This window comes from Protopterus annectens, chromosome 3.part0, assembly GCF_019279795.1.
Source record: "Protopterus annectens isolate FY-2018-M chromosome 3.part0, PAN1.0, whole genome shotgun sequence".
NCBI lineage: Eukaryota > Metazoa > Chordata > Ceratodontiformes > Protopteridae > Protopterus > Protopterus annectens.
Genome location: NC_056731.1, coordinates 1863501060 through 1863517172, shown reverse-complemented (window position 1 = coordinate 1863517172; position 16113 = coordinate 1863501060). Strand labels below are relative to the sequence as shown.

The 16113-nt window shown below is 36.1% G+C and overlaps 1 protein-coding gene across 1 annotated transcript in view; it reads right to left on the bottom strand.

The window, feature by feature from the left end:
- The window catches only part of LOC122797218 (cytoplasmic dynein 1 intermediate chain 1-like), a 672499-nt gene that overhangs the window by 268355 nt on the left and 388031 nt on the right, over window positions 1-16113 (bottom strand). The window contains exon 5 of the mRNA XM_044066050.1: window positions 2541-2685. Coding sequence (XP_043921985.1) covers window positions 2541-2685 — 145 coding nt within the window. The remainder of the gene's footprint in view (window positions 1-2540; window positions 2686-16113) is intronic.

The window sequence follows — 16113 nt, the reverse complement described above, 5'->3', positions numbered from 1 at the left end:
TATCATCCCAACCAAGACTAGTAATGTTTCTAGCCCACATCCATTATCTTACTTCCCTTAATACCAAATCTCCCATCTAACCTCTTGCCATAATCAAGTCAACATCATCTCTCTTCCCGCTGCAATCACAAATTCCCTACAGCAAAATAACATCCAGACTTACCTCCCAGCATCCCTCACTTTACTGATCATCCACCATTGAAGAATGTGCAACTCTCATACAGGTACCCTGAAATGAAAAAAAGTCCCAAAAATTACAGTTAAAGTAACCTCATCCCAGCCCACCTCTTCTACCCAAAAATACTCAAGCTATGGCGATATTCATTCAAACCCTGGTCGAGTCACACTGAGGAATAACCCCATTCAGGCCTGTGGGCAATCTAGCCTTTACCTTTAAAAAAAGAGAGAAAAGGCAAGGAATCAGGAAATTCTGCCACCGGTCTATAGTCTATTCAGGCAAGACAGGCCCCATAAAATAGCTGGGTGAGTTGCCATTTTTTGCAAACACTCTCCAATAAAACCAAAAAACAGAATGCTTAAATCTTTATAGCCCAACAAAAACTTAAACACAAAACCATCTATGCTACAGAATTCCATATACTCACTGGAGAGAAAAAAAATCTTTATCAAAGCTGTTGATTTTCTCTCCTGGTACTAAGGCAAACATCCCTCAAGAAACCATCCCATCAGAAACCTAAACTGTTAATTACAATAAAATGTTGTGAAATTAATGTGGTTATCAAACGTGTAAAGTTCAGCTCCAGGCCTACCGCATAGCATTACAGACGTGCATTCAAAAACATTACCAGCTGTCAGCTGGTGGACATAAGTGCTTAAAAATAAAAGCAGAGTTATTCTGGTGACCAAGTCTGCGCAAGTCTTTCTTCTGTACTTTTACGGAACAGGAACTGAGATCTGGGAATGGCCATCTCCTCACACCACTGCTGCAGTATTTAAATGTTAGGCCTGAATTGTTATTCTACACGAAGAACACAATCCAAGCAAACTGCAAGTTTTGAAGTTCGAATTTCCTCTGATGTACTGAATCTCATAGTCATGACTCCAAAGCAAGCTGAACAGGTCTTCAGAAAGACTGACAGCCATTCCAAAGATGGTATTTGTGGTCACTGCAAATCAGGGGCAGGTGCTACAGGCTAGAAACAGAAAGACCTGGAAGAGTGAAGTTTGAAATTTAATGCTCCAAGACGAACGGAAAGTACAAAAAAAAAAACAGACAGCCGTAGCCCAGGCAAACAAAATGACCATGGTGTACTTGGTAGGAAAAGCATGACTGTAACCACATCTAAAATAATCGATGAAAATCTACACTCTGTAACAGAAATAAAAACATTATACTAACTGAAGGAATTAAGAGAACTACTCATTTATAATTTAACTGGGTAATAAAAGTGGTAGAAAGACAGTTTCCAGCTACAACCTAGGCCAAATGGCACATACAAGAACGTTAAATTTGTCGCAACACAGACTGCAATTCATCTCAGTGTGACAATCTGGGACGGCTGAAACGCAATGTGAATAATACACAGACAGTAAAACAGCACACTATATACAGCTGCTATCATTAGTTTACATTTCTATATTCATAATTAGTGTTGTAAGTGAAGACCAGAACAAAAACATTGTTGGTATGTGTATCAGCATTGCAGAATGACAGATTTTAAGTAGAATTGCTGGGACTGCTTATTTCACACCTGTACAAAATATAATGCAAACATATTTTACAGTCAAGAAAACATAGCTAGTTGCAGCGTAAAGGGTTGCAGCAAAACAAAGAATAATGTAGAGAGAGCAGAAATATATCTAAAACAGAACAGTGAAACAGTATGTTAATTAAACAGGGGAGACAGTACAGTGAAATGGAGGACTGAGTGTTATTTCAAAAATCAGCAATTTACATCAAAGTGTTTAAATTTAAAATAATTAGAGTTCTATACAAATTCAGTCTTGTTACAAGGCTTGTGCAGAGTAAGGTGCTATTAGTTTCCACCTCTGAAAGATTTAGATAATTGAAATAGGTGAAAATTAAGGTTTCTTTTGAACATAGGGAGATTGCTATTATTTTGAATGCTTTCAGGCACACAAGAATCTCATGGGTTGGGAGAACAGAAAAGCATGGGGCATCAATAGCCTATCAAATTAGATGAAATAAGGAGAAACAGCACAATGTGAATATATAAAATCATCAAGCTCTCAAATGCAGACAAAGTGGATGGAAGAGAAGCAGAACGGTGCAATACCGGTCACTACAGTAAGGTGGAGCTGAAATATTACACTATGGAAGGACATAAAATATTTGAAATGGTGCTCAGATATTCAAGCAGGGGTGTCAGTTTGAGACAAGTACTAAACTTCAGGTGGACTAGATAGGCAGACACACTTCCTTCCACTAACATCTTTTTATTGGGTATCCTGTTACTCTGTTTGACAATATATTGCTCTCTTTTTTGAAATTGATGGACCCAAGTACTACACAGAAGACCTCAAGGTGCTTTCTGTATGCAACGGCAATGTTCTCTTACCTTTGTGGTCCACAGTTTAACTGTCCAGTCAAAAGATGATGTCACAAAAAGATGTGAAAAATCTACTGAGCCAACAGCCATGTGACAATCTATTCCGGTAACAGGACCCTGATGGCCTTCGAACATCTCTCCAATTCCAGCTTTACTAAAAAGTGAACGGAAAAAAAAAACAGATATGTGAGATTTCAGGGAGCACCTACAAGATAACTGGACATCTTGTTATCTACACATTACTACAGAACTGCAAAACACAAATGCACTTTATAGTACGGCTCCCCATTGTTTTGTGTACATATATACGGAAGGCTACTATGGTGCCATATTCGAAGGAGAGCAACAGCTGAAGGAAAAAAAAACTTTTAAATCTATGCATACCTTTTAATACCATAGTGCCCTGGTTTATTTTTCACTCAGTGATGTCTGTGTGCCTTTTGTTGCCGGCAAAACAGTTTAGGGTAATAAAAATGAAAATAAGGTGGGGTACATGCACTGGTCACAGAAAGTGTACAGTTTACATACATACAAATGCAGTGGTCACAGAAAGTGAGCAGTTTTTATACATACAAATGCACTGGTCACAGAAAGTGTGCAGATTTTATACATACAAATGCAGTGGTCACAGAAAGTGAGCAGTTTACATACATACAAATGCAGTGGTAACAGAAAGTGTGCAGTTTTTATACATACAAATGCAGTGGTCACAGAAAGTGTACAGATTTTATACATACAAATGCAGTGGTCACAGAAAGTGAGCAGTTTTTATACATACAAATGCAGTGGTCACAGAAAGTGTACAGATTTTATACATACGCATGCACTGGTCACAGAAAGTGTGCAGTTTTTATACATACAAATGCAGTGGTCACAGAAAGTGTACGGATTTTATACATACGCATGCACTGGTCACAGAAAGTGTGCAGATTTTATACATACAAATGCAGTGGTCACAGAAAGTGAGCAGTTTACATACATACAAATGCAGTGGTCACAAAGTGTGCAGTTTTTATACATACAAATGCAGTGGTCACAGAAAGTGTACAGATTTTATACATACAAATGCAGTGGTCACAGAAAGTGAGCAGTTTTTATACATACAAATGCAGTGGTCACAGAAAGTGTACAGATTTTATACATATGCATGCACTGGTCACAGAAAGTGTGCAGTTTTTATACATACAAATGCAGCGGTCATGGAAAGTGTACAGATTTTATACATACGCATGCACTGGTCACAAAGTGTACAGATTTTATACATACAAATGCACTGGCCACAGAAAGTGTACAGTTTACATACATACAAATGCACTGGTCACAGAAAGTGCACAGTTTACATACATACAAATGCACTGGTCACAGAAAGTGTACAGTTTACATACATACGCATGCACTGGTCACAGAAAGTGCGCAGTTTTTATACATACAAATGCACTGGTCACAGAAAGTGTACAGTTTACATACATACAAATGCACTGGTCACAGAAAGTGTACAGTTTACATACATACAAATGCACTGGTCACAGAAAGTGTACAGTTTACATACATACAAATGCACTGGTTACAGAAAGTGTACTGTTTACATACATACAAATGCACTGGTCACAGAAAGTGTACAGATTTTATACATACAAATGCACTGGTCACAGAAAGTGTACAGTTTACATACATACAAATGCACTGGTCACAGAAAGTGTACAGTTTACATACATACAAATGCACTGGTCACAGAAAGTGCGCAGTTTTTATACATACAAATGCACTGGTCACAGAAAGTGTACAGTTTACATACATACAAATGCACTGGTCACAGAAAGTGTACAGTTTACATACATACAAATGCACTGGTCACAGAAAGTGTACAGTTTACATACATACAAATGCACTGGTTACAAAAAGTGTACAGTTTACATGCATACAAATGCACTGGTCACAAAGTGTACAGATTTTATACATACAAATGCACTGGTCACAGAAAGTGTACAGTTTACATACATACAAATGCACTGGTCACAGAAAGTGCGCAGTTTTTATACATACAAATGCACTGGTCACAGAAAGTGTACAGTTTACATACATACAAATGCACTGGTCACAGAAAGTGTACAGTTTACATACATACAAATGCACTGGTCACAGAAAGTGTACAGTTTACATACATACAAATGCACTGGTTACAAAAAGTGTACAGTTTACATGCATACAAATGCACTGGTCACAAAGTGTACAGATTTTATACATACAAATGCACTGGTCACAGAAAGTGCGCAGTTTTTATACATACATACAAATGCACTGGTGACAGAAAGTGTACAGTTTACATACATACAAATGCACTGGTCACAGAAAGTGTACAGTTTTTATACAAACATACATACATACATATAAATATTTCAAGCAGAGGCATTAATGCCCTTCTAGCTTGCAAATATATCAAAACAGTTGTTCCCATAATAAGTGTCCAGGCTGTTCTTAAAAATATCCTAACTAATACTTGCTGTAATGTAATTTGGTAGTCTGTTCCATGCATCAGTTGCTCTTTCAGAGAACCAGTTAGTACACTTGTCATTCCTACAGAACCTTCTAGATAGGTTGTCTGATGATTCTCTACTAATTTTGGATAATCCTGAGCATACCCATATGGTGGTCCAAGTGGCTTCGGCTGGACCATAACTACATTAGTGAGAAGTTAGAAGAGCAATGAGCTATTGTAATTAAAATGTGTGTGTTAACGTTTACTGGTGACCACAAATCTGAATGCTGGAGCAGACTCTTGCAATCCTAGGGCCATAACAATTGTTACGAGACCCATAGTCCTGAACACTTCAGTTTGCTTGTGGAAAGAATGTAAGTACATTTCATAATGTTACATTACTTTATATGTGTTAAAAGGCTAAAATGAAGAGCCGTAATACAAACAGGATATTTTCATTGTTTTTTATTTGCAGCTAAGACTATGGGGCACTGGTTTCCCTTTTCAAGGATGACCCTGAAGCACTGTCTGGTTAACTAACTTATTCAGTCAAACATGGGGTAAGGGAACTCGAACCCTGAAGCATACGAGACAGCTCATTAGAAGCTGTAAGCCTTACTCCTCTATATTGTCAAATTATCCAAAAAGCTGAGCACGTGTATCACTTTAGTGATCTCAAATTCACAAGCAAGTACACAAAACATTTAGAAGTCAGATACGGTCTTGTTGGCTTATGTCTGATGTACAGCTTTTTGCATCTTCTGACAAATCGGACCGATACATGAGTTAATAGCAAAACCCTATGTTCAGGAGTTGTGAAAAAAAAATATGGACCCATCCATCATTTTTGCTGTCCCTTAAAAGCTTTCAGCAATCAAAACAACATTTTTCTTCTATCGGCAGCTACTACTACTTCCCTGCTTTTGAGTAGCATGTGGCATGCAAGCAGTGCAGACATGCCAGGAGTGCACACATTCTTCCTCTCATGTTGTCCTGATAGATTTCTAGCCACGTGTTCCTTCCAAGAAAAGTAGCACTTAAATTCCTACCTTCACTGGGGATTACCGAAGTGGGATGCACCCCAGTCTTCCGCCTGAGAAACACAAGCAGGTATTTCTGTTTACTTTTCCCTGCTCTGGCAAGTACTCAAGAACATAAGCTCTTCAGTTTGGGTCAACAGTAGTGCAGAATGGACAGTATGACTCTACACAAGCAGCCAAAACAAACATAACATGGAAGCTGAGGGCAAAGGAGGAGCACTTACCCCTCCTACTTAGATCATTTTGCTGTTTAGTCAATAGGTTGTAATTCCTCGTTAACCAGTACTTTTTGTACTACCTACACCATGCCAGAGTTGCTTTACATTTATTTCTGCATCACAGTTTCATAACTCTGCCAGGAAGACTATTCTACACAACTATAAACACTTCCATAAAATACTTCCCTTCACCAAAGTCAAGATACCTCTCCCTGTATCTACAACTGATGCATACAGATGGGTGGAGAAGCAGAAGTAAGTAATGAATAAGAATGAACTAAGAATGAACTAAAAGAATGTGATTGGTCACCTATAAAATACCGCCACACTTGACGAAGCAACAAACTACTTTAACTCAAATTTCTTAACAATCCTTAACCACCATGCACCAAAGCGTTCCATCAAAATTAGATCTAAACCCGCCCCATGGCTTACAAAGAAAACCAGGCAGAAAATTCAACAGAGAAATAAAGTTTGGGCACTATGGAGAACAATTAAAAATCCCGTAGACCAACAACAATTCAGGCAAAAAAGAAATGAGGCTAAGAAAGCTATACTCAAAGATAAAAAAAACTTTTACTTCTACCTCCAAAAGACCAACCAAAATAATCCACAAAAGTTCTGGGCTAACAAACAGACTACTTCAACCAGGCCATTCCACAACACCACCCCCTATAGGATCAAATTCCGACAATCCAAAGCAAACTGCTAATGCTTTTAATACCTTCTTCACTGAGACCATCCAAACACTTGCTAATCAACTAACAGCCGATAGCTCTGCCCTTCCAACCAATACTACTAACTCTCTCCCAACTCTAAACCTGCAACCTGTCCCAACTTCCCTCATCTGCAACCTCTTAAGTAAACTAAAACCTACTACCCCTTCAGCTGACCAGCTACCTGCTGAATACCTGTAAAAGGCAGCCAAAGTCATAACTTATCCTGTATCATTGCTGATAAATAGAACCATATGAGAAAGCACTATTCCCACCATCTGGAAAATCTCCTAAATTATCCCCCTACACAAGAGTGGAAACTCCAGAGAATATTCTAACTATTGTCCCATAGCTCTACTTTCCCCATTAGCTAAAATAATGGAAAAGTGCATCCGCAGACGTTTTCGAGACCACCTACTCCAGTACAATTTATGGGTCAAATCTCAACAAGGCTTCAGGCCTTTTCACAGTACAACAACTGCACTCCTATCCTTCAGTGACAGCATCAATAAAAACCATAACAACAATTTTCTCTGTTCAGCACTTTTCATCGACCTTTCAAAAGCTTTTGACATGGTCAACCGCCACTTACTTCTCAATATTCTAAAATCCTTCTCTCTGGACACAAAGACTATAAAATGGTTCCAGTGCTACCTTGATAATAGAAAGCAGGCAGTGCTATGGGACAACAACCTCTCATCCCATCTCCCAATTACCCTAGGTGTTCCTCAGGGCTCTATATTGAGCCCCCTCCTTTTCTCAATATTTATCAATGACCTCAACCTAGCTATTCCTTTAACTAACTGTGGACAATACGCAGATGATTCGAAAATAATCTGCTCAACTAAATCTCAATCCCAACTACTGACTAACTCAGACAATGTTCAATAAAACAGAAAATTGGTTTCTGCAATGCTGCCTCCTCTTGAACCCCCAAAAAAACAAACTCCTCCTCTTCACTCCTACCCGTAAATCACTCCCAATGAACTTTTCAGTCTTATCCAATAATGGTACACTCATATCTCCTGATCCAACAACTAAACATCTAGGAGTAACCATTGATAACAACCTGAACTTTGAAATCCATATCAACAATACCATAAAAACTGTCAACAGGAAACTAGGCTCTCTCTATAGGATAAAACCCTTTCTCTCCACACTAGCCAGAACCACTACTGCCTATTCCCACCGTATCTCCGCACTTCTTTATGCTTCTTCCATATATACTAACCTGTCAGAAAATAACCTTAACCAGCTTGCCAACGCTTACAAAATAACAGGATAAAAATAGAGAATGAAACAATATAACAGCAGCAAAAAAAACAGCACCCCCCTCAGCTTAGGATAGTTAATGCAAGATACTCAAGCATCATTAATTAATTTGACAAGTTAATTGAACAAATCAACAAAAATTCAACACCACACTATTATACTAAATATATGTAAAACACTTTCATAAATAATATATGTATATACTTACTTACTTACCTCACTACTTAGTTGTTTAAATTAAAAACTCAAACATTATTAAAAATTAAAACAGTTTTTACAAACAATACTTGCATAAATAAATGCATGAGAACAAAATACATAAAAGCATTGCCAGATTTGCTACTGCTTCCTCCTTTAGGACCCATCACTGCCATAATCTGAAACACTTAGGCTGGTTAGAGCTTCTGAATCAGATTCACTTTAAACAACTCACCATTGGGCACAAAACCCTTTTCCAACCTACCGATACACCAATACTTGCTAGTCTCATTACCCAATATAAGAACCTTTCAACTTTACACTCATCTAATAAACTACTTGCATCAACATGTAAATCTAATAACATGGCAGGAGATGCTCTGTTCTCAAATGCAGTTGGAAAGTATTGGAACCAACTCCCCCATGAACTTAAATCACTGTCTTCATTTACACTTTTTAAACACAATCTGAAACTCTATCTGAAACTCTATCTTAAAACCCATTGGTTATGTCCCTGTACAAATCCAGACTAATCTCATACTATATCCCAAATACCCTCTTTTTAGACCTAATTCCTGCTCTATCTGTGTCTTTTTTAGATCAAGGCCTATCCTTGGCAAAAACATATCTTATCCTAATAGAGATAATTTAAAATACCTAGTTAAATTCTTCTGCATATAATTCTAAAGCATCCTACCTAAGGCAGGCAACAAGTATTGTTTAAACTGTGAGCATTGCTAAACTGTTGAAACTTGAAGTATGCATTTGTTTAACAATTACTTTCTAGTTACTAATGAAGTCTTGTACATAAAGTCTAAAATATCTTATCTAATGCTTGTAACATGTTTTTGTATAAACTGTGAAGATTCCTGAACTGTTTAAAATTTGTAGTATTTAACTATATAACAACTAGTACCTGTATGTTAGTAGTCTAGTAATCTCCTGGAGCTCATCTCCCCGGGACTCTACTGAAAATGGACATAAATCCAGATAGACAATCCCGGTCAACAAATGTAAAATAAAATAAATAAATAAGTAGGACTCCGTACATGTGACTCAGCAATCTTCATTAGAGTTATACAGAATATAAATAAGGTCAATAACATGAGAAGAGACTTAGTAAGGTTTGAGGAATGGCAAGTGTTTTAGCAACTTGATTCTAGTGTGTTAATATTCAGGATATCTCACCTTAGAACCCAGTGAAAAGTAATGGGAGGGAGCCAATAACAGCAGTAAATTAAAGAAAAATAAATTGGTCCTAGATGGCTTCCTCATCAGGGATGAGAAGATGGGCAGTCAGTGTGAATGCAGTAAGGGAAGCTTAAGAGGTAGAAGAATGCGCAGTGAGATGTGTAACCTGTAGAAAATCAGGAGCTGTTTTTCTGTAGAGACTGATGTCTGCACACTGATGTTATTCGTGCACAACAGTTTACTTCTTAGAAGGCCACTTCTGCCAGTGTCAGCAGAATAAGTGATACTCAATGGAATGGAAATTATACAATTAAAAAATGTACTATGTAAATCCGCAAGAAAGGAGGAACAAATTGGCATAAATTAAGTATTTATTATAAGTAGTATAAATAAAGAACTATGAGTGAGCAGGGTGAAGAAATGAAAAAAAAAAATGAAAATCCAAATCCAAATGTAAAATCATATTGCAGAAATAAATAGCTTCTTCAGATCCATGAAACACACACCTAATGCAAACTTATTATATATTGAAAGCACACAGATACAATTAAACAATTAACAAAAAAAAAATCAAAAATTCAAATTTGGTTCAAATCGCAATATTTTATGTTTGAATTTATTTTTTCATTCATCATTTTCTCACTCTCAGTATTCTTTATTTATATTTATTTAATTTGACATCCTGGTAAGTGAACTAGTCCAAAAGACCTTTTACAGGCACAACTTGGGCCAGAGATGCACATCTACAGTAAGATCAAAAGATCACAAAATTTTGAGCAAGCATCCAAAATGTATGGTATAGAATCCTGTTAAAATATATCCTTACAGAGAGGCTATGTACATCAGATACATAAATAAAATGTATTAATATAATAGTAAATGTTCAGTGGAGTTAAGCACATTTAAGCACTACAAAAAGTAATGAGAGCCCAGGTTAAGCACTTTCATCTACTAAACGTAGACACCAGAACACCATTACTTTGATTGCACCAGTTTAAAAAGTAATTAACACAAATGGGAATGGACTATCAATTAAACAGCACATGCTTCATATTCATGAATTAATGAATATTCATACATCTGTAGTACTTGCACACTGTCTTAAAAATTGTCCTGTTTAACAAATCTTAAACAAATATGTATAATAAAAATGTACAATATTGTCCCCTAATTACACCATATCATATCTAAAAAAGAGTTCATAAAAATATATTTATAAAAAAATATATTTATAAAAATGTAGTTAGTAAAAACAAATTTAATAAAAAGTATTTGTTAAAGGATATCAGTTGGAAAAATATTGTATACTTCATATACCTAAAAACTTGTATACCCATATACATTGCACTTTGAGACAAACAGTATGCACCAAAACATAATACTAAATCATATTATTGCTTCTAGAAAAGGTTTAGTTGGAATATGGTCATTCAACCCTGGGGGTTTGCCAGTAGCTATTTAACTTCCTTTTCCCCCAGTATTGCCTTGATGTTACCAGCCCTTGGATTAGGTTTTACTTGTTCTAATATCCGAAATTTAATTTCTACTTCTAAGGATATTCCAATTTTTTCATAATATTCTTAACCCTCTTCATAGGGGTTAAATTCAAATACATGCTTACTTCTTACCCCATTCCTTCTTGTCATAACTTGTAACATCACAAGTAATGGATTTGGGGTAGCCCCTATCACTAAATAGGGTGCCAATATAATCAGTCTCACCTAACATCTCCTTGTAGTCTGATGTCATTCTGGTAGCCCCTAATGCAGTGCCCCTTTAAAATGCTTCTCTTTTGACTGGCCAGATGACAGCTAGTGTATTCCAGGTACGAATTACTAAACATTTCTTTCCTATGAATCCTGGACTTAAACCCTGTTGTACCATGGGATATATATGTGTCCAAATATGCTATTCCTTCACTACTACAGCTATATGTGAATCTTAAATATGTACTAGACTCATTCAAGTACTTCACAAAGGAGTCTACCTCATCTACTGAACCATCCCACAAAATAAAAATGTCATTCAAAAATCTTGTATAACATTTAATCTTAAAATACTCTTTCTCCAAAATATATTCATATGCCCAGTCTAGAAGCACCAAATTTGCATATAATATAATGTGTAATCAAAGTAATGCTGTTCTGATGAAGTCTACGTTTAGTAGATGAAAGAGCTTAACCAGTGTGGTTCGTGTTTATTTTGTGTTCTTTTTTTGTATATTAAAGAGTTCTAATATCAGCCCATGGGTATTGTATCCTTGAGCCGTGATGCATTTTACAGCAATTATTTTTGATTGGATTGGTATTCTAATAGGAGATGGTTAAAATAAATGAAACACTGAAGGAATATATTAATTCAAATAACAAAAGGGTACAAGTAGAAAAAGCTATATATAGCTATTCAGACAAACTGATAAAACTTAAAAAAAAAAAATCAGAGGTTGAAATGAAGAAAAGACTCGCTGAAATTTCTCAAGAAGAGAAATTTCAAAAATTGTAGAATTAGATGACAAAGCACCTGAACCTGGGATTTCTGTTGAACCAGAAAAACTGGAAGAAAGACTGATTTGTTACATCTAAAGTACTTATTTACTTCAATATCTTTAGCACAAACAATAGTCACTGAAAATACTCCTCTCACATTTAAAATATCCCTGACTACACACTACAGAAAACTGTTTTACTATATATAACATACAGCATATCATAAAATGTTTTACAGAAATAATAATAACAAAAAGAAATAAAAAGAACAAAAACAGTTTTACTTGCAGTTAGTAAAATGTTTTACAGAAATAAGAACAAAAAGAAAGAAAAAATAAAAAGAACAAAAATAGTTTTACTTGCAGTTAGTTTCCCCCTTTTAGTGTCCTTCTAAACATTAATGATAAAATGGGGTATATGCTTTACAGTCTGCCCACAAGTTTAACAAAATCAGCAAAAGTCCAGTGTTTTTCAGCCACTTTTTTCTTGCAAAACCATATTTAGCAGATCTGATCAGATGCTCTACAGTCTTACATTTATTCGGTAATTTCAGAGTTGCTGGTCTTCCTGTTCACCTCAATCTTCCAATACCAGACTCTGGTTCAAGTCCAAGGTACTCCTGATTCTTCTAGTCAACTCGTCTGCTTTTTTGTGTCTCTCAAGCATTTTCCTTTGGAACATTAGTAAAGTTTTCCTCTGACAAAAGTCTCTCTATGACCTTACCGTTAGAAGAATGAGAAGCAGAGTCCCCTTCTGCTTGTTGGCTAAACTTTTTTTTTTTTTTTAATTTTCTCCTTAGCCTGTTCTGCATCAAAAAATGACTGATCCTCCAGGAAAAAAAAAACACTTTGAAGACAGCTGGATAGAGTAGCTTGAATCTCATACCTGCCTCTAGACATTCCCGGATTACTATGATAAATTTGCTTCTCCTCTGCCTGGTGTACAGTGAATAATCATTCAATAACTTATGCCTTGTTTAATTAATCTGTTATGTTGTCTCTTAAATTAATACCTTCTGATTGACCCTATGGTAGCTGACTTGTTTTATACTTTTATTTACGCTGAAATGAATTATTTTAGTTTCTCTATAGGGTAGCTCCTCTCTACAGCTTCCTTTTACAAATGGTATAACAGATCAGCCTGCCAAACATCAGTGTGTGCATGTAAGTTAAAAGTTAGAAATGAACATTTTTGTCATGTATAATAGGTGGAAAGTAGAATTGTGTAAGGAACAGAGTGCATTTGTTACAACTAAAAAAGTACTTGTTTACTTTATCTTTAACACATATAGCATCACTGAAAAGAATCCCCCTCACATTTAAAATATCTCTGACTACACACAACATACAACTGTTTTATTGTGTATAGAAATCAACTTATATAATGAAATATTTTATAGAATTACTAAAAAGAATAAAAATTATTTTACTTACACTTAGTTTTGCAATATTCTTAACTCTTTGGTTATACTGCCAAATAACCTGAATACCCTTCCAGAGTACCAGTGCTAAAACCTTATGCATCACTGTATGTCTGATGTGTAACATAAGCCCATGGGTGTAAGGTCACATAAGTGGACATATGTGCATACGTTCTCAGACTACTTCCATGCCAGGAAGCCTGAAGAGACCTGAGAAGCCAAATAAAATGTTCAACTAAGAGTGGAAAGGCAGAAAGACAGTGGTCCCCCCTCAGTCCATAAAGAAATAAAGGAATAGGTGCAGGAGGAAGGCAGGTTGGGAAAGAATACTGCAACAGTGATCAGTAGAACATTTACTGTTATGGTAAATTTTTATACAACTGAACGTCCTTCTTTAGATAACTGTTGCACTATTCTAGACTGTTGGTGATTCCCAAAGATTGAAAGGGTGGTTGGATGATAAATAGGAGAAATGTCCAGTAATCTAGAAAGAAAAGACTGACCTAGCGAAGGAAGCACTGGATTTAAAAAAATCATCCACCCTTTAATGTTTGGTAAGGGTATTCACAGAGGATCAGATAGATGCTTATTAAATGGTTCCAGAGCTAAACCCCTTTTAAAAGGCTCCACAGTATGTGCCTTTGCTTGAGATGGCAAAGTTTTACCATGCCGAGTGTTTGGAAATCCAGTTGGCAATAGTTTGTTTAGCAACTGGTTGCCCCAAGTTGGAATCTTGTGAAGAAACAAGTGGCCAGACTTGCAGATATCCTTGGTTTTATTCAAGTATATATATATATATATATATATATATATATATATATATATATATATATATATGTTAAGTGAATAAGGAATTCTCTCTCTCTTATTTTGTAGATTAGAAAAAAATGGTGGAAGATTCATGGCCTAGCTAAGGGACAGCTAACTTACCACCTCAGGCATGAAGACAGGGTTGGTACTCAAAGTCACACTATCCTTGTGAAAATTAAACCCATAGAAGCTGGGATGATTGAGCCAGTCAACAAGAAATATGATGAACTCTCTAGTATTTTTAATGATGTTTTTCTATGTAAATTTGATGAGGTAATTAATAATGTTTAAGCCTATGAACACAGAATAAGGGCTCAGAAATCTAAAAAATTAAAAAGGGATTTGTCTGATTTCGATAATGGACATGTTTTTGCATGGCCGAAAAGAGATGCAATGACAGATTCCAGCTCTAAGATGGTAAATAATGCTTCTAGTGTGGATACTGCCAATCCCCTTGATAACTGTAATGTTACTAATATTAGCACTGATAAAGTGAACAGCAATGTAAGCTCTAGTAGACAGACTCCTGCGTTTACTATTGGATCCCTTCATACCCCAATTGAGACAACTAAACCTCCAGATGTACGAAGGAAACCCACTAGTTTTACTGCATCTTCTACCACCCTTCAGTTACCTCTACCTATCAGATGTCAGGATTTTCAGCGACAACCTCGGTCCTGCAGTCGAGAGCAGAATTGACAGAGGCAAATGGAAGATCCACTGAGTCAATCAATCAAACGGATGGGGATGGAGAAGAAAATTCATTAATCTACAATAATTTTAAGTAAGATTTTGACTACATCCTAGGAGTTGCTTTTAAAGCGTGGGCTTAGTTTTATTCCTGCTCATATTCTAAATTCAGTGAGACTGTCATTGGCATAAAACTGTTTGTGCGTAATGTCATGCTAAAAATGCTATATCCCACTAGTGGTAACGACATGATTTTTAAAAACCTAGTGCATTTCCACCTATTGTTCACCTTCTCCTTGATACCTTTTGTAAAAAATGTGAGGAATATCTAGTACAAGTGTATAAAGATGGCAGGTTTAAAGGAATATTTTTTAATTTACATGATTCAGAAAGGAAAGCGCTTGTTGAATTACAACAAGATAATGATATGGTGATTAAAAGCACTGATAAAGGGGGGGCAATCGTTGTTATGGACTATCAGTATTACTATGAGACTTCTTGATATGTTATCTGATGATGGCGAGTATACTAGCATTAATTATGAAACTACTGAGCATTTAAAAGATCAGGTACATGCTGCTGTTCATGACTGTTATTGCAGTAGACTCATTACAGAAGAGTTGCTGGATTATTTAATAGTTGAGTTTTCTCTAATTCCTGTATTCCATGGTTTGCCCAAAATACACAAGAATGCTTTGAGACCACCGTTCTGCCCCACTGTTTCGGGAGGCGGTTGGCTCACTGAGCTGTTCTCTTATCTTTATTGATAAAAGTTAAGACCAGTTTTAGAGAAACAGAAACAAGTATTGAAGGACTCTAAACTATTTTTAGAGGATTTGTACAGGTTTATTGAAATGAACAACATTGGAAACTATTATCTAGTTACCCTTGATATAGTGTCTTTATTTACTGCTATTCCCCATTTTCAAGGGATTAATATGGCGTGCGAGTTTCTTTTAAAAATGGAGAATATGATGAAAAGCATGTTGACTTGATTTGTCTATTCCTGGAAACTGTTCTTGAGAACAATGTCTTTCTGTTTGAGACCCATTTGTTTTTACAGAA